The sequence below is a fragment of the Bos javanicus genome, chromosome 6 (genome assembly GCF_032452875.1).
Source record: "Bos javanicus breed banteng chromosome 6, ARS-OSU_banteng_1.0, whole genome shotgun sequence".
Lineage (NCBI taxonomy): Eukaryota > Metazoa > Chordata > Mammalia > Artiodactyla > Bovidae > Bos > Bos javanicus.
The window spans coordinates 57,597,538-57,623,788 of NC_083873.1; the positions used below are offsets into that span (position 1 = coordinate 57,597,538).

Below are 26,251 nucleotides of genomic sequence, written 5' to 3' on the forward strand. Positions count from 1 at the left end.
CTGCGACCCCATGCGACCCCATGACTATAGTCCACCATGTTCCTCTTTTCATGGGATTCTCCAGGCAAGAATACTGGGATGGGTTGTCATTTCCTTCTCCAAGGGATCTTCCCAACCCAGGGATCAAACCAAAGTCTGTGGCTTTGCAGGTGGATTCTTTACCACTAAGCCACCTGGGAAGCCCTATGCACACACACACACACATATACAAAATATTTAAAATTATTAAAACTAGTAGTATCTACCTAAGTATCTGTCATATTATTCTATTTAATGTTTTGATGTATTTTATAATTTTTTAAAAAACACCTTAGAAAATAAGAATGCTATATGTAATAAAAAGTCCAGTATCAACGTCTACCCCTTTGCAGTTTAGCAGTTTAGGGATCGTCTTCCTCCCCTTTTATCCCCCAGTGGCTAGTTTTCACTTGGCCTTCGGGTGTGTTCTTAAACCCTTCAGCTGTCTTAGAGGGTGCCCCCTTCCCCAGGGTTGGGTTACAGGCTTCTCTGTATGCTCTCTTAGCACCGTGCCTTTTCCTTCTAGCAGCACTTCTCACTTGGTCATGCTGTGTCCTGTTTGCTGCTTCTGTGGGCCTACTGGACCCTATGACATTCCTCTGGGCACAGGCAGCGTCTTTACTGTGGCATCCCTAGGGACAGCTGTGTGAATGTGCGCCGTAGTATTTATCAAGTGACTGTGTGTGAATTCATGGATATTTCAGTGGCTTAAGTTCCCTTGCTGTGCACATGGAGGGCCATAGTCAGATACCTGAAATCACTGTTTGTTGGGCTGAAACTATAAAGCAGAGTTTGTTGACGTCGAGGAGCTCTGTGCTGCTTTCTCGGATTTGGCCAGCTGTGGGCCCATGGAGGGGAAGGGCAGGGTGATGTTTTTCATGTAAGGAAACCTTTTTCTGGACCCACAGATATACCCAATCCAAGAATCAGGTTCTCATTAAGCTGTGCAGGGGCCACACTGCATCCAGCTGAATTTCCTGGGCACTGGGAGGTGAGGTTCCCCAGCCCATCAGTCAGGCCAGCTTTTCACAGGAAGGACCGCTGCTCCAGCCTCCCCCACATGCAGCCGCACAATCCCCGGTTTGCCCTGGGTTCAGGTCAGGTGGCCTCGTGGGGCAGCCCACTGCAGCCTCTCTTCCTTCTTACTAACCCCTGGCCCCGCTGTACCCTCAGAAAGGGCCCTTCTCCCTCAGACTCAAAGAGAACTAGCCTCTTTTCCCTCCCTTCCTCTCTCATTCAATTGTTGATCCATTAAAATTTGCTGTCATTTCAAGCCCACCTCCCCCTAGCCTAGTTGGCACTGGCTCAGCCCCTGGCTCCAAAACTTCTGCCCTTGACAGAGCCTGTTGGCTGCAAGCTGGTAACTCTCCCCAGAACCTTTCTTGGCCAGACTAGATCCCTGAAATCTTAGAGCACAGAGTCCTGTGTTGATAGCACTTAGGGCCATTTGCTTTCTTGACATTGCAAAGACAGCCTCAGCTCTAACCAAATAAGACCTTGGGTGAAGGATTGATTTTTACCTTGCTCGACTTCTACTTCCTTGCTTGCAAAACAATAAATAACAGCCTGCATCTTAGTTTTGAGATAATAATTAGGGTAGTAAAGTGGTTAGGTTGGCATAGTGCTTCAGCCTGTATCCTGGTTTTACCTGTTCAGTTTCCCATCGGAAGCAGAGTAATCCTGGTCCCAGCCTCGTGCACTGTAGATGCTTAGAATGATGCCTGATCCTTAATGAATGCACATCAAAGGTTTGCTAGTGTTAGCAGTGGCCAGTAGACGGTAGGCATTCCGTACACATGTTCTACTACTATTGTTAGTCTTAGTCCATTCGAGCTGCTGTAACAAAAATACCACAGACTGAGTTGCTTATGAAGAGCAGCAGTTTATTTCTCACAGGTCTAGAGGCTGAGACATCCTAGCTGAAGATTTGGTGTCTTGTGAGAGCTGGCTTTCCGGTTCATAGACGACAGTCTTTTTGCTGTAACCTCATGTGGTGGAAGGGAAGAAAGATCACTTTGGAGTCTCTTTTATAAGGGCATTAATCCCATTCATGAGGGCTTCACCTTCACGACCTAATCACCCCCAGAGACCCTGGGGAATTTGGTTTTAACATAGCAATGTGGGGAGTATGTAAACAATTCATTCCGTAGCATTCTGTCCCTGATGCCCCCAAATTCATGTCTTTTGTAATAAATTCATTTATTACATCCCACTGTCAACTCAAAAGTCCAAAGTGTCATCTGAATATCACCCAAATCAGACATGGGTGATATTCGAGGTATGACTCATCCTGAGACAAATTTCTCTCCAGCCATGAACCTGTGAAATCAAGCAAGTTATGTGCTTCCAAAGAACAGTGATGGGACAGGCATAGGATAGACAACGCTGTTTTGAAAGAGAGAAATCAGAGAGAAGAAAGGGGTTGATAGGGCCCAAGTAAGTCCAAGATACCAGGCAAACTCCATGAGATCTAAAGCCTTAATGCTTTAGAACAAGCCCCTTTGGCTTGATTCTCTGCCCTCCAGTCCCACTGGGACAGAGGTCTCACCTTCTGGACACAGCGGGGCAGAAGTTCTGCCCCTACAGTTCTGCAGGGAGAGGTCTGACCCCCCAGGCTCTGGGAGGTCCAGCCCCCAGGGCTTTGGAGTTGTGAGGGTTCATGAGAATATATGAAAACACATGGCATGTAATAAGGGCTCAGTGGGTGTTGTTCCTTCCTGACCCTTGACCTTGGAGAAGGGTACCTCAGACAGGAAGCAGGTGACCCCTGCCATTGTGTTGTAGGCATTCTTTTTTGTCATCTTCTCCCCTGAGGTAAGAAACTAACTGTAGGTTTTGCAAACGTTCTAAGTTGGAAATTTCCAATTATAACCTTGAGATTGGGAAGCAGGTATGTTTCCGTTCTACCTTGACCCTGAGCTAAGGCTGCCAGTCACAAACCCACCATGGGCATTTAAATTAGAATATATTCCATCGCATTCCTAAGGGAAGTTTAGAAGGAACCCAACCTCCAAAAATTTACAAGGTGGGGACTTCATGCTCCCAAGGCAAGGGGCGTGGGCTCAGTCCCTGGTCTGCAAACTAGCATCCCACATGCCAAGTGGCGTGAATCAAAGATAAAATAAATTTTAAAATTATATTTTAAAAGTGCTTGCTTTGGCAGCACATACACTAAAATTATATTTTAAAAATTTACAAGGTGCAAACAGGTCCAGAAATGCAATGATAGCTGCCTGAGGTCACACAGCCAGTCGTGAGCAGGTGGAAGCTAGCTGCGCACACCTGGACACCAACGCCCTGTTCCTCCTGTTGGGCTGTCTCCAAAACCACACTCCCTGCACAGACAGAAAGGCTCCAAGGGCTGGGTGCAATTCATTCTGACCATTTAAGATGAATCCTGACCCTCATCTGAAGGTTGAATCCATCTTCACTTCCCCCAAAGCATAACCTGTACTGTGTTTGAAAAACTCCAGATGACAAGAGCCATATTTTAGGCTTCTCCACTGATACGCATTTGAGAAACGGAAGGTGATTCCAACACAAATAGAAAAGAGAAGCCACTTCCTTCTTCTTGTATCTTCTCAGCCTTTGCATCTCCTATCAAAGCCAACATGAGTGATGTACCTTCCCCAGCTGTGTGTACAGACCAGGATGCAGGTGCTGGTTTATTTTACAACCTATGCATTCTTTTGCTAAGCAGTGAGCCCAGAGAGACCTTTTATCTTTAGAGTTTTTGGAGGGGCGTGGACCTAAGAATGTAGCACGTGGGTCTTAGCTTCTGGAAAGCACGTTTGTCCTGTGCACCTGAAAACTCGGCTGAGCAGAGCCAGGATTGGTATACAGAGCTTGGTGGAATCTTTTTCAGAATCTCAAGCCCTGGTGAGGAAACAGATATGACTTTTTTTTTGCATGACTTTGTGGAGGTGCATGCCTGTGTACCAGGCATAGGACTCTGACACGAAGAGGCATTTTATCTCTTTCAAGGTGTGCAGTTCTGTTCCAAAATATGGGAGCATGCACACAAAACACTGAGAACATTGACAGAAAGTTTCAGTGATGTTTAAAACTTGATTTTTTTCAAAAGTTTTTAAAGAATAGTTGTAGTGGCAAAGTGCCAAAGCGTTAGTCGCCCAGTCATGTCCTACTCTTTGCGACCCTATGGCCTGTAACCTGCCAGGCTCCTCTGTCCATGGGATTCTCCAGGCAAGAATACTGGAGTGGGTAGCCATTCCCTTCTCCAAGGGATCTTTCCAACCCAGGGATTGAACCTGGGTCTCCTGCATTGCCAGCAGATTCTTTATTGGTTTTAGGTTCACAGCAAAATTGAGCAGGTGGTATTTCTCATATGGCCCCTGCCCCCATACAATCATGACCCTGCCTCCAACTGTCAGCATCCCTCACCAGAGTAAAACAGTTATAACAATTGGCAAACCTTCACTGACACACCACTGTCCCCTGACGTCCAGAATTCACATTAGGATTCACTCTCAGTGTTGTACATTCTATGGGTTTGGTCAAATATATAATGACTTGTACTCATCATTATGTTGTTGTGTTGTGTTTAGTTGCTAAGTCATGTCGGACTCTTTTCAACCCCAGGGACTCTAGCCCACCAGGCTCCTCTGTTCATGGGATTTCCCAGGCAAGAATATGGGAGTGGATCGCCATTTCCTTCTCCAGGGGATCTTCCCAACCCAGAGATTGAACCACTGAAGGTGGATTCTTTATTGCTGAGCCATTCATCACTATAGTATCATACAAAGTATTATCACTGCCTAAAAATCATCTGTGCCCTGGTTACTCGCCCCTTCTCTCCTATCCTCAGCCCCTGGTAACCACGGATCTTTTTACTGCCTCTACAGTTTTGCTTTTCTTAGAGTATCACATATAGTTGGAATCATACAGTATGTAGCCTTTTCAGATTGATGTCTTTCACTTAGTAATGTATATTTAAGGTTCCTCCATGTCTTTTCATGGCTTCATCACTCATTTATATTTAACACTGAATCATATTCCATTGTCAATATATTCCACAGTTTATTTATTCGTTCACCAATTATGAAATAAAGCTGCTATAAACATTGGTGTGCAGGCTTTTGTGTGAGCATAAGTTTTCAACTTAATTGGGCAAATAATAAGGAGTTCGATTGCTTGACTGAAAGATGACACGTTTAAATGGATGAAAGTGAACAAACACATCATTTTACAAGTGGGAAGTCATTCTAATCAAGGACAGAGTAAACGGCCTTTTTGGGAGGAAAAAGGAAATTATGATTTAGTATGAGAAAAGGGGGAAAGGAAGTCTTGGTGTGATTTTTATTCACTAATATATTTGACCAGGAAGTAGGAACTGATGGTTTTTAGTCTACTTTTTAAGGAGAAACATAACTTTTAGTGTAGAAAAAGAAGTTATTTTTCAGTGTAATTAGTGCTGTACTAAGTAGTGTTTTTCATGTTCCTATTAGAAATTATAATTAAAATGTCTGAGTTGGAAGCTGAGCATCTATGTTGAGTTGTAACACAGGGTGAGGATATCAAAAATCTTTTGACTCCAACTTTTCACTGTTTTCTTTTATGAGCTCATTGCCACTGGGTTTTTCCATGAATTTGAAACATGTGTGTGGAGTACTTTGGAAAGAAGATTATTTGCTTAAACTTTACAGACTGAGCTAAAAATAGAAAAACACTGTTTCTATTTTTGGAATGCCTTACCAGCTAAAAAGTGAACACAGTTACTGCATATATTAAGGAAAATATTGAGATGGGAACAGAAATTTAAATAGCAAAATATATTAATTTAGCTAGTTGTGAAATGTCACAATGACATATTGATTGTTCTTTCTACTGAAGAGAGAACTTTGTGTCATAAAGGAAGTTTCTGTTTTAATTAGACTGCTGAGTACTGAGAGAAAAAAAGGCATCTTGAGAAAGTTCACTGATGTGAGCTTTATTCTTGGAGGGATTTGTTACTGTCTGGTTCACCATACAGCTCTAGAGTTACAAGTTCAGTGGTTCCCTTTTTACACTGCAAGACTTAGAATTTCTAGCAGGGCTTCAGCCAGCTTTTTTTTCTTTTTTGACCTTCTGGCATAGCATGCAGTCCCTGACCAGGGATTGAACCCAAGCCTCTGGCAGTGGAAGCACAGAATCCTAACCACTGGAAAGAAAAAGAAAATGTTAGTTGTTCATTTGTGCTCAACTCTTTGTAACCCCATGGACTGTAGCCCACCAGGCTCCTCTGTCCAAGGGATTTCCCAGGCAAGAATACTGTAGTGGGTTGCCAATTCCCTCTCCAGGGGATCTTCCCAACCTGGGGATCAAACCCTGTTCTCCTGCATCTCAGGCACATTATTACTGTATAAGCTACCAGGAAAGCCCTAACCACTGGACAACCAGGGAATTCTCAACCAGCTTTTAATTTTGCAATGTAGTGAAGGTGACTGGCACTTAAGAAATTTAAAAATGTTCTTTTAAATTTGTTTGTTGTTATTCTGGCTAATAAGAAACTACAACTTGATGCACAAAATCAAAACATAACATTAGAGACCTTAATTTAAACACTGACACAGCTCTATCAAAGTAGAGTGTTCTTCAGCCTTTCCCCTGAATTTGTTGTCTAAATCTAAATGTTTGCACAAGATTTATTCTTCCACTCTGTACTTTCTTTCATTCATTCACCAGTTTATTGAGCATCCTTTGCTCTGAGGCTGGTCTTCAGATATTCAGTCTTGCCACCCAGAGACCCTATGTTGAATCATTTAAAATGTGAGTACATGTTTGTGCTTGAGAGAAAGCAAGAGCTGTCAATAGGTAATGACACACAGGATGTTCGGGGAAGAGAAATGATGGATGAGCAGTGTGAGTGAGCAGAATCCATTTCTTAGGAAGGAATATCTGAACTTTCTGAAAGTGTGACAGGCTAGTAATGCTTGTGCACACCAAGTCTCTGCCCAGAATGACGGGAATTTACCAGCAAAACTTGGACGATTCACGGTATGCCTTATAGAGTGAAAGTAACAAGTGGAGCACAGTCATACTGCTAGACATAGCAACCCATAAAAAGGGAGAGGAAAATATTGAGAGATGTTGGGGGGCCCACCTGTCCCAGAATTAGTTTTGGCTAACACACAATCTCTTCTTTACTCTCAAGTGTTTGTCTATAAACCGAGCCATGAGCGTGAGATCTCCAGCCCATCACTTGTGTTCTATTTCTGTATTTATAGTAGTCACGCTGTATTAGCCTTCTCTGGAGAAACAGAACCTATAGGGTATATTAGAGAGCTATATAAGGGGAGATTTATTATAGGAACTGGCTCACGTGGTTATGGAGCCTGAGAAGCCCCATGATCTGCTGTCTGCAAGCTGGAGAACCAGGAAAACCAGTGGTGTATTTCAGTACAAGTCTGAAGGCCTGAGAGTTGGGAGGGCTGATGGTGTAAGTATATCCTGGTCTGAGTCTAAAGGCCTGAGGACCAGAAGCACTGAGGTCTGAGGGCAGGAGGAGATGGAGGTTTCAGCTCAGGCAGAGCGAGAGAGCGAGAGAGCGAGAGAGCGAGAGAGCGAGAGAGCGAGAGAGAGAGAGAGAGAGAGAGAGAGAGAGAGAGAGTGAGCGCTTTCCTCCTTCCTCTACCTTTCTGTTCTATTCAGCACCTCAATGGAGGGGATAATGTCTACCGAACATTGGTGAGGGTGACCTTCTTAACTCGAATGCCGCAGACACACCCAGAAATAATGTCAACCAGCTGTCTGGGCAGCTCTTAATGACACATGAAAATTAACCATCACACATACTCATCATGGGCTTCGCTGCTGGCTCAGATAGTAAAGAATCTGCCTGCAATGAAGGCGACCCAGGTTTGATCCCTGGGTTGGGAAGATCCCCTGGAGAAGGGAATGGCTACCCACTCCAGTATTCTTGCCTGTAGAATCCCATGGACAGAGGAGCCTGGCAGGCTACAGTATCTATGGGGTCGAAAAGAATCGGATACGACTGAGAGACTAAGACTTACTTATACCCATCATTAAGCTACAACAGTTACGGCTGCCATCGCCGAAGTTTCTTCTTTCCTCTCTTCGCCTCTTCCTCCTCCTCCACCCCACCCCCCAACATCAGCTGACATTTCCTGAGCACCTACTATGTGCAAGGATTCAGGCTGTGTGCTTTATATGTATCTCATTTAATTCTGAAATTAGCCCTTTGAAGTATAGGTTCCATTGTTATACAAGCTCAGGAAATTAATTTATCTAAACCATTAAACATTATATAAGTCATTAAACCATCATCACATAGAGGGATTTAAAAAATTGAGCTGTAATTCACAGGCCATGGAATTTGGGGCTTTAGTATACTCACAAAATTGTGTAACCATCACCACTGTCTAATTCCAAAGTATTTTCATCACGTCAAAAAAAAAAAAAAAATCCATAATCATTAGCAATCTCTCCTCATTTTCCTCTCAATCCCTGTAAACCACAAATCTACTTTCTGTCTTTTTGGATTTGTCTATTTGAAAATTTCTTATAAATGGAACCATACAATATATGTCTCAGCATGGCCGCTCAGTCAGTCAAGAATCCGGCAATGCAGGAGACCTGGGTAGGGAAGATCCCTTGGAGAAAGGAATGGCAAGCCACGCCAGTATTCTTGCTTGAGAAATCCCATGAACAGAGGAGCCTGGCAGGCCCCAGCCCATGGGATTGCAAGGAGCTGGACGCTACTATGTGACTAAACCACCACCACCACCACCATCATATACAATATATAGTTCTTTGCGTCTAGGTTCTTTCATGTGGTATAATGTTTTCAAGGTCCATTTATGTTGTAGCATGCATTGGTACTTTATCACTTTTTATGGCCAAATAATATTCTGTTGTGTGGGCACACCATCCATTTGTCAGTTGATGGACATTTGGGTTGTTTCGACTTTTTAGCCATTACAATAATGCTACTGTGAAAACATTCATATATGAGCTTTTTTTCATGGACATATGTTTTCAGTTCATAAGGAGACACTCTTTTCATGACATTTCTGGATTTGCTAGTATCCTTTGAAAATATTTTTTCTGGAAACAAACTTTTATGCCAGAGAGGCATGACTGCACACCTCCAAACTGCCATTTACTAAAATGCTCTTTCTGCAGAGTAAGCTTTGACTTCTATCCTATCTGTCCTGGTATGGCTTGATTTCCAGAGATGAACATCAATCCTTCATGCCAGTGGAAAACCCACTCCTTCATCATCATCCATAGAAGTCCTGATGTCTTCTGTCAGGACGCTGGTTCTTCCTTTGTGGCCAGAAGTTATTTTTCATTCCTTTGGAACTCCACGGAGCTTCACTTGGGCCCTTCCCTAGACATTGTTCACTCTCTCCTGCTACTTCCTATGCATATTCAGGGCATGCTTCGGGTTTGATCATTTTTGCTATTCCTTGTTAGGACACGTGTTGCTGTACTCCATAGGTGCTAAGGAATATTCACAAACTGAATAAATTCTTGATCAGTTGCTGTGATATTGTGATTTATAATAAGCAATTTACTTTTGGTCTTTGTCCACCTTTCCAGACACAGAACCACTAAAACCCTTGGAATTTCCTGTTTAGAGAGTGATAAAGGTGTCTTTTGTTATGTTAATAAGGTGACTTTTGGAAAGTCCCTAGGTCCTCTAGGGTTCGAGGCTGGTTGCTAGGGGAACCAACCTTGTGATTAGAAGGTCCCACCCCCTGAACTCTACAGAAGAGAGAGGAGGGGGAGAATGATTACAATGGCCAAAGGCCAATGAAGAGGTCAATCATGCCTGTGTATGAAGCCTCCATAAAACCCCAGAAGGATGGGATTTGAAGAACTTCCAAGTTGATTAACAGGTAACAGATTTGATGAGAGTAGTGTGCCTAGAAAGAGCATGGAAGGTTCACCCCATTTCCCCATAACTTGCCCTGTGTTTCTCTTTCCTTTGGCTGTTCCTGAGTTACATCCTTTTATATAAATTGATGCTCTAGTAAGTCAGATGTTTCCCTGAGTTCTGTGAACCACTCAGCAAATTGACTGAAGCCAAGGAGGGGTTGCAGGAACCTCCAATCTATAACCAGTTGGTCAGAAGCACAGGTGACAACCTGGACTTGCAATTGGTGTCTGAAGTCAGGGTGGGAGTAGATAATGTCAGAATTGAGTTGAATTGTAGGACGCTCAGCTGGTGTCCCAGAATAGCATAGTGTTGTGGGAGAAACAATCAAACCAAACACATTGTAACTGCTGTCAGCATCCTAGTTACCAAGTGCAAAGTGGTTCTCATTCTCTTGAAACCAAGTTGAGTTTCCTCCCGGAGTTGGTATGACAATGACTCTGTTTTTAACCGGGTCTTGTGGTGGGGAGGAACAGGCTGCAGAGTGGGGTCATGCTCCTGCAAGTTTCCGACTTCTGTGCCCTCCACGTTTCAGGTGTGGGAGAGGAGCCTGCCAGCATCTCCTCCTGGACTCTCAGGAGGTTTTGCTGTCCTTGCCCCTTGCTCCTTTTCAAAGGAGGAACATGGCAAAAGGGCAGCAGTGTCAGGCTTATTTGGGAAATTATGATCAAGTTTAGTCAATGAGCAACTCTTCCAGTTTCTGAGTTTCCTCTTTTTAGCCCTCCTTTAATGTCTCAGGAAAACTGAGATGATGAGACATTCAAGTGAAAGTGAAAGTGTCCGACTCTTTGTGACCCCATGGACTGTGGCCTGCCAGGCTCCTCTGTCCATGGAATTCTCCAGGCAAGAATACTGTAATGAATAGCCATTCCCTTTTCCAGGGGATCTTCCCAAACTGGGGATCAAACCCAGGTCTCCCTAATTGCTGGCAGATTCTTTAATGTGCCATCAGGGAAGCCATAAGCTTCCTTTTAAACTTACCTGGAAATTGGTCCTGGGTGTTCTGTAGATCCTACTTGTTTACACCTCTTCAGTCTTATTTGGATAGCCTGTTGCTCTCCAAAGAGCACGGAACTTATTTTTTAAAATAAAGGATCCAGGATTGAGAATTATGGAAGTGGTTCTCAATCCTGGCTAATAAACAGAATCACACACACACACACACACACACCACACACTCCTCCAAGTTTTAAGTAAATCCAGAGGTCAACACCAAGAACACCTCTCCTGCTGAATTCATTCGGGTTACACATTTGCTTGGCTGGGTGGAGAGCTTTAATAATCGAGTACTCATTCTCCACATTGCCACAGTTCATTTGTTCCTTATTGTCTCACACTTGGCCCTCTTCACACATGAATATGACCTGCCTGCCCCTTAAGGTCTTTGAGAATTCAACCCTGCCACAAACAGCCAAATCATCTGCCCTCCTTCCTCACCCAACCGCCTTGGCAGCACAGGTGACTCTAGAGAACCATCAGCATCTTTGAGCAATGATTATTCTGTCTGTAAGTGTCTGTAAGTATTCTCAATTCTGGCTGAAAGGGCATCACCGGGGAGCTATTAAAAATTATCCATGCCCCCTCTATGTTCAGTCCTTCCCTGGGGGAATATACAATTTCTTAGAGGAGGATACCTTTTTCATATGGGAGGAAACGTAATATTTTAAGGAAAATCGTTTTGAATGTGAGATCTGTTAGCTTGTCTGATGTTAACAGTTTCCCCTTAATGAACTTCCAGATTATAACAGAGTTTTTGTTGGCAAAGTACATGTTGGCAGGGAATTAAGAACTTAGCTGGTAAAGAACCTACCTGCCAGTGCAGGAGATGCAAGAGATATGGGTTTGATCCGTGGGTTGGGAAGATCCTCTGGAGAAAGAAATGGTAACCCACTCCAGTATTCTTGCCAGGGAAGTTCCACGGATAGAGGAGCCTGGTGGGCTACAGTCCGTAGGGTCACAAACAGTTGGGCACAACTGAGTGTGCATACATACATGTAATATTTAGCCTTACAGCCCCACATGTTACTATCAAGTCCATCCATCAGAAAGGTTCTTAGATTCCCTTGAAATGAGTGATTCTGCCCAATCCTGGATCAAGCAGGACACCTGGAACAGATGGAGACCTCTCTTGAGTCTAAAATCATGTAAGGTTTCAGTTCAGTTCAGTTCAGTCACTCAGTCATGTCTGACTCTTTGTGACCCCATGAACTGCAGCATGCCAGGCCTCCCTGTCCATCACCAACTCCCAGAATCCACCCAAACCCATGTCCATTGAGTCAGTGATGCCATCCAACCATCTCATCCTCTGTCGTTCCCTTCTCCTTCTACCCTCAATCTTTCCCAGCATCAGGGTCTTTTCAGATGAGTCAGCTCTTCACATCAGGTGGCCAATGTAAGGTTTAGGCAAGTGCAAACCAGGAACTGCAGGAGACTCCATCCTGATGTGTGTGTACTTGGATCCAGGTTTAAACAGTGAAGCCTGGATATCCCTATTTCACCTGCCCACACTCGTTCCTTTCTATCATATTCAGGATTTAGTCTTAATTTTTTTTTTTTTTGGCAAGAAGTTCAATTTTCTAAATTTAAGGTAATTTCTCTATTTTTGCCTTCCCGCCTCCTGCCATAGAAGCAGAAAGTTTATCTCAGTCGGTTGGAGGTAATTCAGGTTTCCTTAGTACATTTCAGGTTCCCCTCTGAGTACACTCAGGGTTCCCCTTGAGTTGCTTCTCAATCCTAGTCGTTTTCATAGAGCTCAGGCTGGGGATTGGAGTGATGATGCAGGGTGACATGTCATCCATCCAGCTTGTCCTGCTGGTCCTCAGCTGCTCATCCACTCCCAGCAAAATGATGTTGCTTCCCTTAGCTCACTTGGTGTCTCTCTGCTGAGCTAGTTCAGACCATCACAGAGATGAGGGACAGTTTTAGCTGGTCTCTCAACTGTTTGCAGTTACATTATTTTAAGGCCAATGTGTCTCATATTCTAGTGCATTTCAAACTTTATGTGCATCCTAGCCTCTTGGAGTCATGGTAAAATGAAGCTTGTGACTCTGTAGGATGGGATTAGGGCAGGGTCCAAGTATCTGCATTTCTAACAAATTGCCAGGTGATGCTGAGGCAGCTGATCCACAGACCACACTTTGAGTAGCAAGGCTGTAGGGACCATAAAGGCTCTCACTTAAATGGAGCTCTCAGGCTCTATCTCTTCTGCTTGCTTGGGGGAAGTAATGTGATAACACGGAAAGATTTAGTTAGATGGTTGCAAATGCACTCCCCCTTTCCACCTCTAGGGAACGTTACTGCTGAAATGAATGAAAGAATAGCACTTCCCTAACTCACCGACTCGATGGACATGAGTTGAGTAAACCCCAGGAGTTGGTGATGGACAGGGAGGCCTGGCGTGCTGATTCATGGGGTCACAAAGAGTTGGACACAACTGAGCGACTGAACTGAACTGAACTGAAGATATTCCAACGGTGAAGGCAATGGCACCCCACTCCAGTACTCTTGCCTGGAAAATCCCATGGGCGGAGGAGCCTGGTAGGCTGCAGTCCATGGGATCACTGAGTCGGACATGACTGAGCGACTTCACTTTCACTTTACACTTTCATGCATTGGAGAAGGAAATGGCAACCCACTCCAGTGTTCTTGCCTGGAGAATCCCAGGGACAGAGGAGCCTAGTGGGCTGCTGTCTATGGGGTCGCACAGAGTCAGACACGACTGAAGCGACTTAGCAGCAGCAGCAGCAAGATGTTCCAAAGGCTTCCCTGGTGGCTCAGTGGTAAAGAATCCACCTGCCAACACAGGAATAGATTCCTGTATTCCAATACAGGAATTCCTGCCAGATGCAGGAAACTCTGATTCCATTCCTGGGTTGGGAAGATCCCCTGGAGAAGGAAATGGCAACCCAGTCAAATATGCTTGCCTGGGAAATCCCATGGACAGAGGAGCCTGGTGGGCTACAGTCCATGGGGTCGAAAAAGAATTATACACGACTTAGCGACTAAGCAACAAAGATGCTCTGAAGGCTCTTTTCAAGTAGCCAGGTAGGCTTTATTAGAATGATGTCACTCTTGACATTCACCATGACTTTATCATTTATCTTGTTCCCATGCACCCCACCTGGGAGAAGAAAAAGAAGACACCCTTTCCTTTTGTGTGGTCTTCTTGGTATTTATGCCCTCATACCCTTGCCTTGAGTGTAGATTAGACTGAATGCTGCAGAAGTTTTGGGATGTCACTTCTGTGGTTTACAAAACCATTGACTTCCTTCTTGGACACCTGCTCTTTCTTGAATCCTGGGGGTGCGCAAGCTGTCATTCTGTGAGCAGTTTTATGGGGAGAACCATATGCTGCAGCAAGAAACTGAGACCCTGAGCCCAAGAGCCTGCAACGAACTGAATCTTGGGAACAACTGTGTGTGAGCTTGTAAGTGGATGCTTCAGTTCCAGCTCGGTCTTGAGATGCCTGCAGACCCAGCTACAGACCTGGAGCCAGAGGTGCCCAGCTAAGATGCTGCTGGATTTTTGACCCACAGAAACTGCTGTTCTCAGTTTCTAAGTTTTGGGGTAATTTGTCATGTAGCGATAAATAATGAATATACCCATCTAACTCAAGATGACAGGCATTTAGGAAATGCCATAAAAATGTCCCATGAAGACTGTTGTTTAGTCTCTACTTATGTTCAACTCTTTTGCCACCCCAGGGACTGTAGCCCGCCAGGCTCCTCTGTCCATGGGATTTCCCAGGCAAGAATACTGGAGTGGGTTGCCATTTCTTTCTCCATCTTCCTGACCCGGGGATGGAACCCCAGTCTCCTGCATTGGCAGGCAGATTCTTTACAACTGAGCCATGGGGAAGCCCCCCATGAAGATAGGGCACAATTAATATAAAAAAGGAAAGAATCAGAATTCTGGTTCTAGGGTGGCTACTTGGTCTGAGGCATTCAGTGAGTGGCTCCATATGACACATATATCTATATTTACACATTGTGACCTTTAGCCTTTTTTCTTTTTTTTTTTTTAATGTGCAACTCTTCGGTGTCTGAGTTTGAAACTCAGCTTAACCTTTGTAGCAATAAAGTGACTACACGGCTTATCATCTTGCCTTGGAGAGAAGAAAACTGGTGAAACCAACATTTCTCACGTTGCTGAAATCTCCAGGCTGGCAGGAACTGAAGGTTCTTTCTCCACCGCGCCTTCTCTAGTCTCAACAGCTGAGTTTTCTGACTACAAGAAAACCACCTTTGATTATATAAAGGTATTAGGAGTTAGGGAAACACTAGGCCTTTTGTTACTAGCAATCTGGAGCGTTTAGGAAGCAAAGCCATGGGGGTGGGGGTAACCCCTGGAAAGTTGGGCGGGTTTTGTGTCGGCTCCGGCTCTGGGGCTTTCATCAAACCTCTGGGAGAGGAATTCCTAGTTTTTTCAAAGTTGGGCCAAACGGACCCCGAAGGCCTAGAAAGCCGCGTCCCTAAGCCCTCAGGGTTTACGACCCCTCCCCCGATACCCGCGCAGCCGGGGGCGTCCCGGAGGAGGGCGACCCCCGCGGGTCCCAACTTCCCGCCGCGAGGAGAGCGTGGGGGTGGGCGGGGTGGGGGCGGGGTCGGCCGCGCTCCCTCCCCTCCGCTCCCCTCCCCCGCTCTCCCCACCCACTTCCCTTTCCTCGGCTGGGCAGCCCCGCGGGCGCGACCTCTCCGGGCAGTGACGAGCGGGGAGGAGTCCGCCGCCGCCACCGCCGCCACCACCGAGGGGGGGAGCCATGCCCCGGCCCCGCCGCGCTCCGAGCCCGCTCCTGGCTGCCCGCCGCCGCTCGGGCCGGCGGAGGGAGTGAGCGGGAGCTGCGGGCGACGAGCCGCCGCCCGGCCCGCGATGTCACCATTGTTCAGCTGGGTGGCCAAGGTAGGCGGCGTCGGGCCGGCGCCCGTTACGGTAGCGGACCGCCCGGGAGCTAGCGTCCCGGCGGGCGTGGCTCGGGGAACCTTGGTAACCGTGGGGCTGCCGGGCGTCCGGGCCGCTGGGGGTCTGCAGCTTGGTGGGGGTGGGATCGGACCGCGGCGAGGGGCGCCCCTCGCTCGGGGACCGCGTCCGGAGAGCGGCCAGCGCGGTCCGGGTCGCTCACCAGGTGGTTCTCATTCATTAGACTTTCTTCCCTGTGGGGAGAAAGAGCCAGGGGCCTCACGCCCAGTTCACAGGTGGGGAGAGTGAGGCTCGACACCGGGCGGGTGGGCTTCTGCGGCCCCCAGCGCGCCCCGGATTCCCCGCGAGGCGTGTCCAGGCGGCGGGACCTCGCGTGTCAGCCTCCCCTATACAGACAGGTTTGTGCTCGGTTGTCGGGACCGTGCACGGAGGATGCCCGGAGGCTGAACTCGGTGCGCTTAGAAGATGTCTGTCTTTTGTCTTTAACTCCCTGGTTTTCAAGGGCAGGTTTGCGGGGGGTCTGAATTTTAAATCTAAGTTTTTTATTTCTTTGAAGTTTTATTTTCAGAACATTGGCGCCTTCAGAATCACTAAGCGTTACAAGTCCAGGCCAATTCTGCTATTCCAAAAATGAAGGGATTGGAGTGGATTTCTAGAGTTCCCACCAGTTTGAGAAGGCAGTGATAGAATAATATCCTCCCAGAGTGCCAGGTGTTGTGTGCTTTGAACGATGCAACTCTTGAAGCCTCTACAGGCCGGCGGGATAATGGGGCACCTTTCTCGAGTCCAGCGGGCTCCTCTCTCTGCCAGCCCCTTCGCAGGGCTCGCTCTTGGTGTATGGCAAGTTGGTTGAGCAATTAAATTAAACTCACTGAGAGAACCCGTTAGCCGTTCTGTGACCCTTTACAAATAATAGGTGGTGGTACGTCTAGTTAGGATGCAGTGCTTTTAGAGTGTTAAAAGTACATTTTTACAAATACCTTTATATGAGGCCGATAGGCTTTGCCTGTCATGTAAGTGATAATAAAATAGAGACGCAGGAACCAGATAACACTAGTTATTAGACAGGTACTATATCTTACTGTCTCCTCTTGCCCACCAGAATCTTCAGTTGCTGAAACACAGCTAGTAGTAAAAGTGAAGTGACTTTCAAACGTGTTTTGAGTCGTTGTGAAGCAGTTTTGTACTGAAGACAAATTAATAATGCCCAGATTTTCTGGCTTGAAGTGATAACTTGTTGGCTTTTCCAAATAATGCTGAAGTTTAAAAATGTCATATGATTTAAAAAGTAATTCAGGGTGTGTTGCCTGAGTATTCTGTTACTCATTCTAGGTTGAGGATTTGAATCTGCTTCTATATTGGGTTGGGCAAAAAAGTTCGTTTTTTGGTGACATCGCATGGAAAAACCCGAACAAACTTTTTGGCCAACCCAATATTACTATACTGTTATACTGTAAGGCCAAAAGGAGTAAGAAAAAAAAAAAAAAGACTTGTTTTATTTCAAAATCAAGAGGTAAATCTAAAAAAACCTTACTGCTAATACTGTTTTATAGTTTTATGTACTTTCCTAAAGCATACAATATAAGATGCTTTACACTATAGGAGTGTGGTGAACTTTGAAAACGGCAAACCAAAGCCTTATTAAAAAAAAAAAAAAATCAAGGATTTTGTAAGGATTGTCAGCTTTCCACAACTGGCAGTACTTTTGAAAAGTTCATGTAAAAAATGAACAGCATGTGACCAACTTGATCTAAGTTCTGAATCATGTTATTCCAAAATTGTTTAAACTACAGAACAATAGCAAACAACTATGAAATGTTTTTGGAGCAAAGTTATCAGTTGTCAGCATAATTTTAAGAAATGTTATTCTTTTGTATTTCATTTCTAGGTCTTGTGCTATTGTAAATTGCACCCTATAACTGATTTTTGTAGACTGTGTTATTCTGTGAGCACTTTTAGAATATGAAGTTACTGTTTGAAAGTTCATTTCTTCGGGTTATAATTATAAGAATGGCTTTCTATGGAACCTATTTGGTGTTCAATTAAGAGACAAGTCATTAACACACTTTGCATTATAGACTAGGAAATGTTTTAAAAGTAGAAACGAGGCACAGATACGGTACAGAATGTGCCTACTCCCAAAGTGCATTTATGTTAGATTTTAGAATGACCCTTCAAGATCTCACAAATGCACGCAAGCACACACCTCACACAATCGCTTGCACATCTATTAAAAATTCCTAATTTGACCTTTGTAATTTGCAGCCCAACATCTGTTAGCGAAGAAGAAGGGGAATAGATGTCTGTTACTTGGGAGTAGATGTCTGTTACTTGATGCAGGTGGTGACCTGAACTTGAATTTGGTTTTCTTTGGTGATGCATTAATAGTGTGTGAATACTGAACATGTAGAGAGAGTCATTTTATCATGTAAGAATAAAGCCAAAATAGGGAAGAATTTTATTTCAAAGAGATTATCTGTTAAAAGAAAAATTAACATACCTTTTAAATATTAGACATGTCTTGGAGCATTAAGGCAGGTGTGCATTATATTGAAAATGGAGCCAGGTTTATGGAGGTGTGATTTCTTTATTTTATTGTATTTTTTTGAGGTATGATTTCTTGATTAGTCTTTCATCAGGGATACCAGAGTTTTTATGTAGATTACACCGTTAAATAAAAACAAATTTCTCAAGCTCTGTGATTTTTATATTAAATCCACAGACATCCCTGGCAGTTCTGAGTTATCTATTGAGTATTTCTATGCGTCTACTTCCCTGTTTGTGAAGACTAACAGCAAGAGAACTGCCAGATAATTTTCTGAACTTCCTTGGATCTCTACTGCCTATAAAAACAATGGCTAAGATTACTGCTAGTATCTCAAATTAGTGGATTTAAAATGTACATGTCAATTTGTCAGATAAAATAGAAAATGGGAGCTAAATATAGCCAAATTTGCTGTTTTCAAATCCAAGTCGAGTTTCATGTAGCTCATGCCTTATATTAAGCTATTCTCCAATGCTTCTGTATATATTCAGCAGATACTTAGTGAGTGCCATCTGTGCACCAGGCACTCACTATTCATGCCCTGGAGGAGTTAGCTCATTTTGCACTAAAAGTTTATCTTTTAAAAAGTGTACACACTGATGCTTTGTAATATTTAAAAATATATTAGGAAAGGAGTCCTTTTGTAAATTCATACTCAATCACTAATATATATTTTATGTAAAACCAGGCTTTTTCTTATTTTGACCTTGCTTAGAACCTGGGTTTATAGCCATTATTCATTCAACAAGTTAACAACTGTATTCAACACAGATCTAGTTACTAAGCACCTACTATGTGCCAGGTGCTGATTGAGGACCTGAGATTGAGCAGTGAACAGGCACACCAGGCCCCTGTTTTCATGACTCAAATTCTAGACAGGAGAGACAGCAGTGAAGGAAGCAAATAAATAACTGTAATAATTGCAGATGGTGATGAGTGTTAGGAAGGAAAGTTAACAAGGTAGGTTTGGTGGGGAGTGCCTGGGGCTGAAGTGGCATTTCACCTGAGTGGTAATAGGTCCCTAAAGAAGTACCAGGAAGAGGGGCCAGCAGGGAACAAGGCCTGTAGGTGGGCCTGGTACAGCAGCAGGAGGAAGGCAGGTGCTGCCTGAGAGAGCTGGGTCGTGAGTCAGGAAGGGCTGATGTGGGCCAGACTATAGAGGGTTCCAGGGTGCTGTGCAGGGGTTGCTTCTAAGTGCTGTGGGTGTGAAAGCTAGGAGTGATGTCTGCTTTGGGAAGCCAGGGGGACCGCTTAGGAGGCTGGTGTGGTTCAGGAGGTGGTAGTGATGCCTTGGATATGTAATTATTCTCTGTCTTCTGGAATGACTGTGACCCGGTGTCTGAGATTGGTGCAAATGACTGAGTAGCAAATTGCTTCTTCTGTATTGAATACAAGCACAATTTGTTCTTTGCTCAGCTGCTGCTAACCACAGCTTGCAGGCACAGTTGGGTCCTGGCATTCGGCTTATTTACTTACCTTTGAGGTTTCCTGCAGACTGGATCAGCCCACCTTGGGTGCCTCTGACCAGTTGGACTTGCTCTTCTGTTAACTGGTGCACAGCAGCCTTCCTGTAAGGTGAGACTCTGACTATAGCTAGTATATAGGTGGCAGTATTGCTGTCTTGCTTAAAGTCAGCCTGATGTTGGTTTGTTGCTGAGATTATGTCCTAGGTTGAGATGGAAAATTTTAAAAGATGTATTACCATATTTTTTGGTCTGTAGATTTAAATTACTTTTAATTAGTGCATGTTTGAGTTTAATGAAGAGGGAAGAACTTGTCATAGCCAAACCACTCCTTGAATTTGAAAAATTTGCTGCCTCTGCTAAGCAGAACTGGTATGGCCCCCATCAAGCTCCTGTGGGGGTGTTTGAGCAGTGGTGGCTACAGCCTCTCTCTGTGCTTGGGGAGCTCTGGTTACTGAGAATGACAATAATTTGGGCACAGGTTGATTTTTCAACGAGAGAAGGGAGAAAAGCAGGGATAGAAACCCCATCTAATCCACAACGAAACACTGCCTGGAGCAGATCTCATAATGAGAAAGAAAGTAAATTATAGTTTGTTCTCCTAGATAGATTGCCTAATCCAATCTTAGCCTTAAATGTGCCTCTTCTCTGATCTTCCATTTCTGACCATCTGAGTCCTTTTGATGGTGACACCTTCTCTGAAGCATCTCTGATTACTCATTCATTCATTCACTGGATGAGCATACTGAACTGGATAGAAAATAACTACAGGAGCTCCTCTGGCAGGGGAGGGTAGACATCAGCCAGCTGTGCTGTGCCATGGGAGAGCAGGGAGGGGCTCCTGCCCCCTCCCGAAGGCACCCAAGGGGGAGGTAGCCAGGAAGCTCAGGGGTGCAAAGTGGTTAGGGTAGCATGTTCAGAGGCGTGCAGGCACGTTGGAGGAGCCTCAGTGACAGGCTGTTTGTAGACGGGCAGGAAATCTGCTATAGGGAGTAGCAGAGGGAGAGCTGAACAGATGTGCAGGGCCCAGGATGTGCGTGGCATACAGACCCCTTCAGAGGAGTTGGCATTTTACTTGCGATAGTGGGAACCATTAGAGACCAAAACTGATCAGTCCCCAGACTCTCGTAGCTGTGGGGTCTAGTCTGTGTATCTTGCATTGCAATTATTTAAGTATTTTATCTTCTTAGCTTGTACACTCTGTGAAAACAGAGGTGGTGTTGTCATGTATACCAGTGTGTACAAATCAGTTGGGCATCTTTTTGAAATGTATTAAATAGTTCTGCTTTAGCAGGTCTGGGATGGAACTCAAGATTCTGCATTTGCAACAAGCTTCTCACAGGTGATGATGCTGATACTGCCCATCTGGGGACCACATTTTGAGTAGGAAGGTTCTCAATTTAAATATTTCCTTTTATACCTACTATTAGACATAGGAGTTGCTCGTATCTTTTGAAACAAATGCTGTGACTTCAGAATAGTCACGTTATATGGGAGGACAGTAGTGGAAATAGTGTTCTATGAAATAAGACTTAAAAAAACTCAGCAACTTTGAAATTGGGTGTCTGGAGAACAAGAGTGGAAGGAAAAATTTGCATTGCATATTCTTGCACCTTTTAAAAATTTTGAACATTTTACATATGAATTCTTCAGTTTATTATTTTTTTTCATTTTTGGCCGCACCCCACAGCTTGTAGAATCTTAGCTCCCTGACCAGGCATTGAACCCACACTGTCATCAGTAAGAGTGTGGCATCCTAACCTTTGGAACTCTGGGGAAATCCCTGTTCAGTTTATTAAATTAAAAAAATACTTTGATGACCTTTCCTCTTTTTCAGTATATTTAACTTCGCCCCAAATACCATTAGGATAATATAATGAACTAGGCATCAAATTGTTATTGAAAAGTAGATTCAAATCTCCTGCTTTGTTTTTTTGGATAGATTTATTTTTTGAGCAATTTTAAGTTCATGGCAATATTGAGGAGAAGATACAGTTCCCACACATGCAACAGCCTCCCCTGTTATCAGTATCCCTAATCAGTGTGGTACATTTGTCACAATTGATGAACTTGCATTGATATATCATTATCACCCAAAGTCCATAGTTTACACTGTGGTTCATTATTAGGGTTGTACATTCCATGCGTTTGGATAAGTGTGTAATCATATGTATCTGTAATATCACAATGAATAGTTTCACTGCCCTAAAAATTCTCTGTGCAATGCTTTTCATCCCTTCTTCCAGCCCCTGGCAACTGCCAATATTTATAGTTTTGCCTTTTCCAAAATGTTGTATAATTGAAATCCTAAAAGTATGCATTCTTTTCAGATTGGCTTCCTTCGCTTAGTAATGTACATGTAAGTTTCTTCAGTGTCTTTCATGGCTTGATCATTCATTTCTTAGTACTGAATAATATCTCATTGTCTGGATGTACCAGTTTATTCGTCTACAGAAGGACCTCTCAGTTGCTTCCAAGTTTTGGCGGTTATGAATAAGCTGCTATAAATATCTTTGTGTCAGTTTTTGTATGGACATACGCTTTCAGCTTTTTTTGGGTAAACATCAGGGAGAAGGAGTGTGGGATCATATGGTGAGAGTAAGTTTAGTTTTCTAAGAAGCTGCCAAACTGTTCTCCAGAGTGGCCATACCATTTTGCATTCCCACCAGCAGTGAGTGAGAGTTCCTTTTACTCCACATCCTTGTCAGTGTTTAGTATTGCCAGTGTTCCAGATTGTGGCCATTCAAATAGATGTATAATAATATCTCTTTGTTGCTTTAATTTGCATTTCCCTATTGATACATGATGTGGAACCCTTTCTTTCTTTTGATAACTTTTAAGGAGTAGAAATAATAGTCTTTTTAAATTTTATTTCATAATATACATTGGTATTCAGGAACATTTATAAAAGTTACAGAAAAGCAAAAAAATTTATTCGGTTCTATTTGTGTCTTTAGACTTAAGTACCTTTCTGTTATTATTTCTGTTACCTCTGTATTTGCTTTTGAAAGATTGATGAATTAGCAATCTACACTACTTTGTTAGATTTATAAGAAAAATGTGATGAAAAAAATTTCCTTCGTTATCGTGCACTTTGGTACTTCTGCAGAGTATTTTTTGTCTGTTACATGTTGCAATGGAATTAGACTCACAGGCCTTGTTCACTTTGAGCTGGGCTGAGCCTTTTTCATCTGTAAAATTAATAATGTGTTTTGTATTTATCTGTATCTCTTTTTTATAGGTCTTATTTTAAAATGGAATGTCAAATTTTGCATAAGAAATTATGAAGACTGTAAATGTAAACTATTTAAAATGTGGTTGAGTTTGTAGTTCATGGTTTTTGTGAATGCGTGGTGGTAGGTGCCGTGGATCCAGAGGAGACAGGACACAGGCTTAGCCTTTGAGCAGCTTGCAGTTTAGCAGGAAGAGGACGCCTGTGAAGATAGTTGAATTTAGTGTGATAATACAGATATGCACAGGGAGTCAGGGAGACTTTAGAGGAGAGGATATTTGAACTAAGTCTTTAAAGAAACATGATTGAAAAAAGTTAGGATATACTCTTGGTAGTTTTCCATCATATTTTAGTATTTTTCAGGGCTGCTCTCTAACTCTGTTTGCTTTGCTTTTGAGACCAGTGATTTTTTTTAACCTTAAGGAAGACAGGTCCTGTTAAGTAAATTACCCAGATACCAGGAGATGCAGAATTAAGAGTGACTCTCTTCTTTCATCCAGCACATCCGAGCGCGTGGACACACCTATTGATAACTGTGGTATGGTGGTCATGCTGGTTATACTGGAATGGAAAGCCATTTTCCCTTTTCTACATGAGGAAACTGAGACCCAGGGCTTCATTTGAACAAGGTGACTTTATTTGAACAAGATCACATATCTTGTTATGGTAGAACTTAAACTCAAGGTCCCGGATCCCTGGGTTTTTTGCACGCTTTGTTAATGTCCTGCTGATTTGTTTGTACTTTCTCTCTAAATTATTTTACTAAAATCAAAAGTATGCATGTCTATCAGTAGACTGTCATTGAGAATATTTTGGTTAGCTACCTGAGTGTACGCATGTGCATTTCAGAGTAGATCAAGGGGCCTGCAAGGAAATAGGCAAAGAAAAGAGGCATAAATTGAGTAGTCTGTTGAGGTGGATGGAGATTCTCTAACATATGAAAGAGTGTCATTGGCGTAGATGTTCAAGAGCCTGGGAGGCTTGACCAGTTCTGTGAACTTTGTACAGGAAGAAACCAGGTTCTGATTATTTGAAGAGAGTGGAAGTTGCCAAAGTCCAGTGAGGTGACATACCTCCCAGTCCTGGGCTCCCACTACCAAGAGGGTGTCCTGTGGAAGACGAGGCAGGTGTGTATAGCTCTTCTCCTCCAGTAAGAAAGAGCGAGTTTTCTCAGAGAAGCATCACTTACAGAGTAGATTTATAACATTAGTGCAGCCATAGGAAGGAAGAGATTATTACATTTCTGAGCAGTTAATATGTGCTAGCTATTATGTTGAGAGTAGTCAGCTTCCAGGGAATCCTGGAAGTAGTGGTATTATTCCTTCTTTCCTCCTTGTTGGGAAAAGTGTATGAAGAAACTGAATTCAGAGAAGTTAGGCAGCTTGTCATAGCTATTGAGATTACTGGAAAGTGCTCTTTATGTTAAGAATTATTCCAGAGCTTCCTACCGTAGTGGCATCTCCTCCAGCCAGCGACAGGACACCAGACAGGAAGCTGAAGGTGTGGCTTGGAGGCCCAGGTTTGCTGGTGTTCCTATTTAGTCTTGGCTCAATGCCATGGGAATGGTAACCTCTGCTCTGCTGCCAACCGTGCAGTTCTGCTTGGGTGTCACATGAGATGAGGTGAGTGAATGTACACTGTCGAGCACTCTTTAGAGTGGGCTGGTCCAGGCAGTGGGGTGGATGGAGTCATATGTTTCCATTGAATTTGACTCATACATCAGAGTTGTACTTCCCTGGGCCTTGACCTTTGGTCTCATAGGACATCATGTTGAATGATCTCAATGATTGTTCTCAGTTTGAAATATCTCTTGTTACTGCAAGTCAGGGCGGTCATCTTAGACTGTCTACCTCTGATAAGGAAGAGAGGGCCTCTGGACCCACTGGCCTGGATGGATCTCCTCTCCATCTGTTCCCAGTGGAGGTGCCACCTTGGACACATAAGTTCTCTTAAAGCATGAATGTGTTCATCTTCAAAATGGGGCTAAGAGCCATCTTCCAGGCTGTTGAGGATTTACCCACATAAGATACTTAGAACAACGTCTGGCTCAGATCAAGCACTTACTGAGTGTGAGGCATCACCATCATCTTCTTCATTGCATTTAGAGATGGAGATGACCTTCACGGTTGCTTATTAGTTCCGTTCCCTTTTCTGAAAGATGAAAACATTGGGTCCTCCAGAGATGAGGTGGTTTCCCTGAAGTGACAACTGAGATTAATGCAAGGTGTTCTGACTCAGACCAGAGCTCTTTGCATCACTGGGTACTCACCTTGGTATCAAGGGGTTTTTTTTTTTCCTGTTGTTTTATCACATTCTGCATGAATTAAACATAAGTCCTGATTCACTTGTGCAGAACAAGATCATAATGCTTTTTAGGTCACAAGTCATTTAGCTCCAATAAGGGAATAACAGGACAGAGAAAATTAGACTGGCCTCTGCCACCAGCCATCTCTGTGACCTGACCCAGCGGGACAATTGTGCCTTGACTTCCCCTTCCCTAAAATAGAGGTAGGGAGCAGCTGTGCCACCCTTTCTGAAGTCCTTTTCTTGTCTCAAAATACTGTGAAGAATTCCTTCATTGCCAGTGCTATTTCAAGTTCAGAAAATAGTGTGACCCCCAAAGATGTCGATTCTCCAATTTTGGAAAAACTTTAAAAATGGGAAGGAAGTTTATTTGTTTAGCAGAGTTCATAATTGTAGGCAGATAAGAATCAGCCAAATGGTATTTTGCGGAAGTTCTTTTCACAGGGTGGACCCAGAGGAAATCAGTCATTAGGTGAAAATAAATCCTAAGATCTTTGAGACAATATTTGCTTAGGGACATTTTGCACAGGTCTATTATGGTCTCTATTGTGTCAGGTTTTTTGCTTTCTTACACATGTAAGTTTCCAGATTTGAAATATTAGAGCTTTGATTGTATAATGTGACTTCAGAAGTGCAAACCAAAAACTTGCTTATGAGTAATGAGTTCGTGGCTCTTTGTGTTTTGATTATTACTAAATGGATTGTGTAATGAACATGAAGTTTGCTAGTGCTTTTGGTATGGTCAGAACCCTTTTATAGTTCTAAAAATAGCCGTAGTACTGTTCCTGCATTTGAAGAGGAATGAAGGGAGTACATGAGAATGTCAAGTACGCTGGAGTCTCAGTGACGGTGTATCACGCAGTTTTAGTGTAACT

The 26,251-nt window shown here is 43.7% G+C and overlaps 1 protein-coding gene across 11 annotated transcripts in view; it reads left to right on the top strand.

Annotated features, from left to right (window-relative positions):
- TBC1D1 (TBC1 domain family member 1) overlaps nt 1-26,251 on the top strand; it is a 225,136-nt gene that overhangs the window by 62,990 nt on the left and 135,895 nt on the right. For 3 of the 11 annotated variants that reach the window (XM_061419890.1, XM_061419891.1, XM_061419895.1), the window contains exon 1: nt 15,570-15,814. The exons of 4 other annotated variants lie outside the window; for them this stretch is intronic. In XM_061419890.1, the coding sequence (XP_061275874.1) occupies nt 15,785-15,814 (30 nt within the window). In that variant the 5' untranslated portion in view covers nt 15,570-15,784. Of the gene's footprint in view, nt 1-14,979; nt 15,174-15,225; nt 15,815-26,251 lie in introns of those variants that run through there. 4 more of the 11 variants (XM_061419901.1, XM_061419894.1, XM_061419899.1 and 1 more) reach the window with 4 other exon arrangements.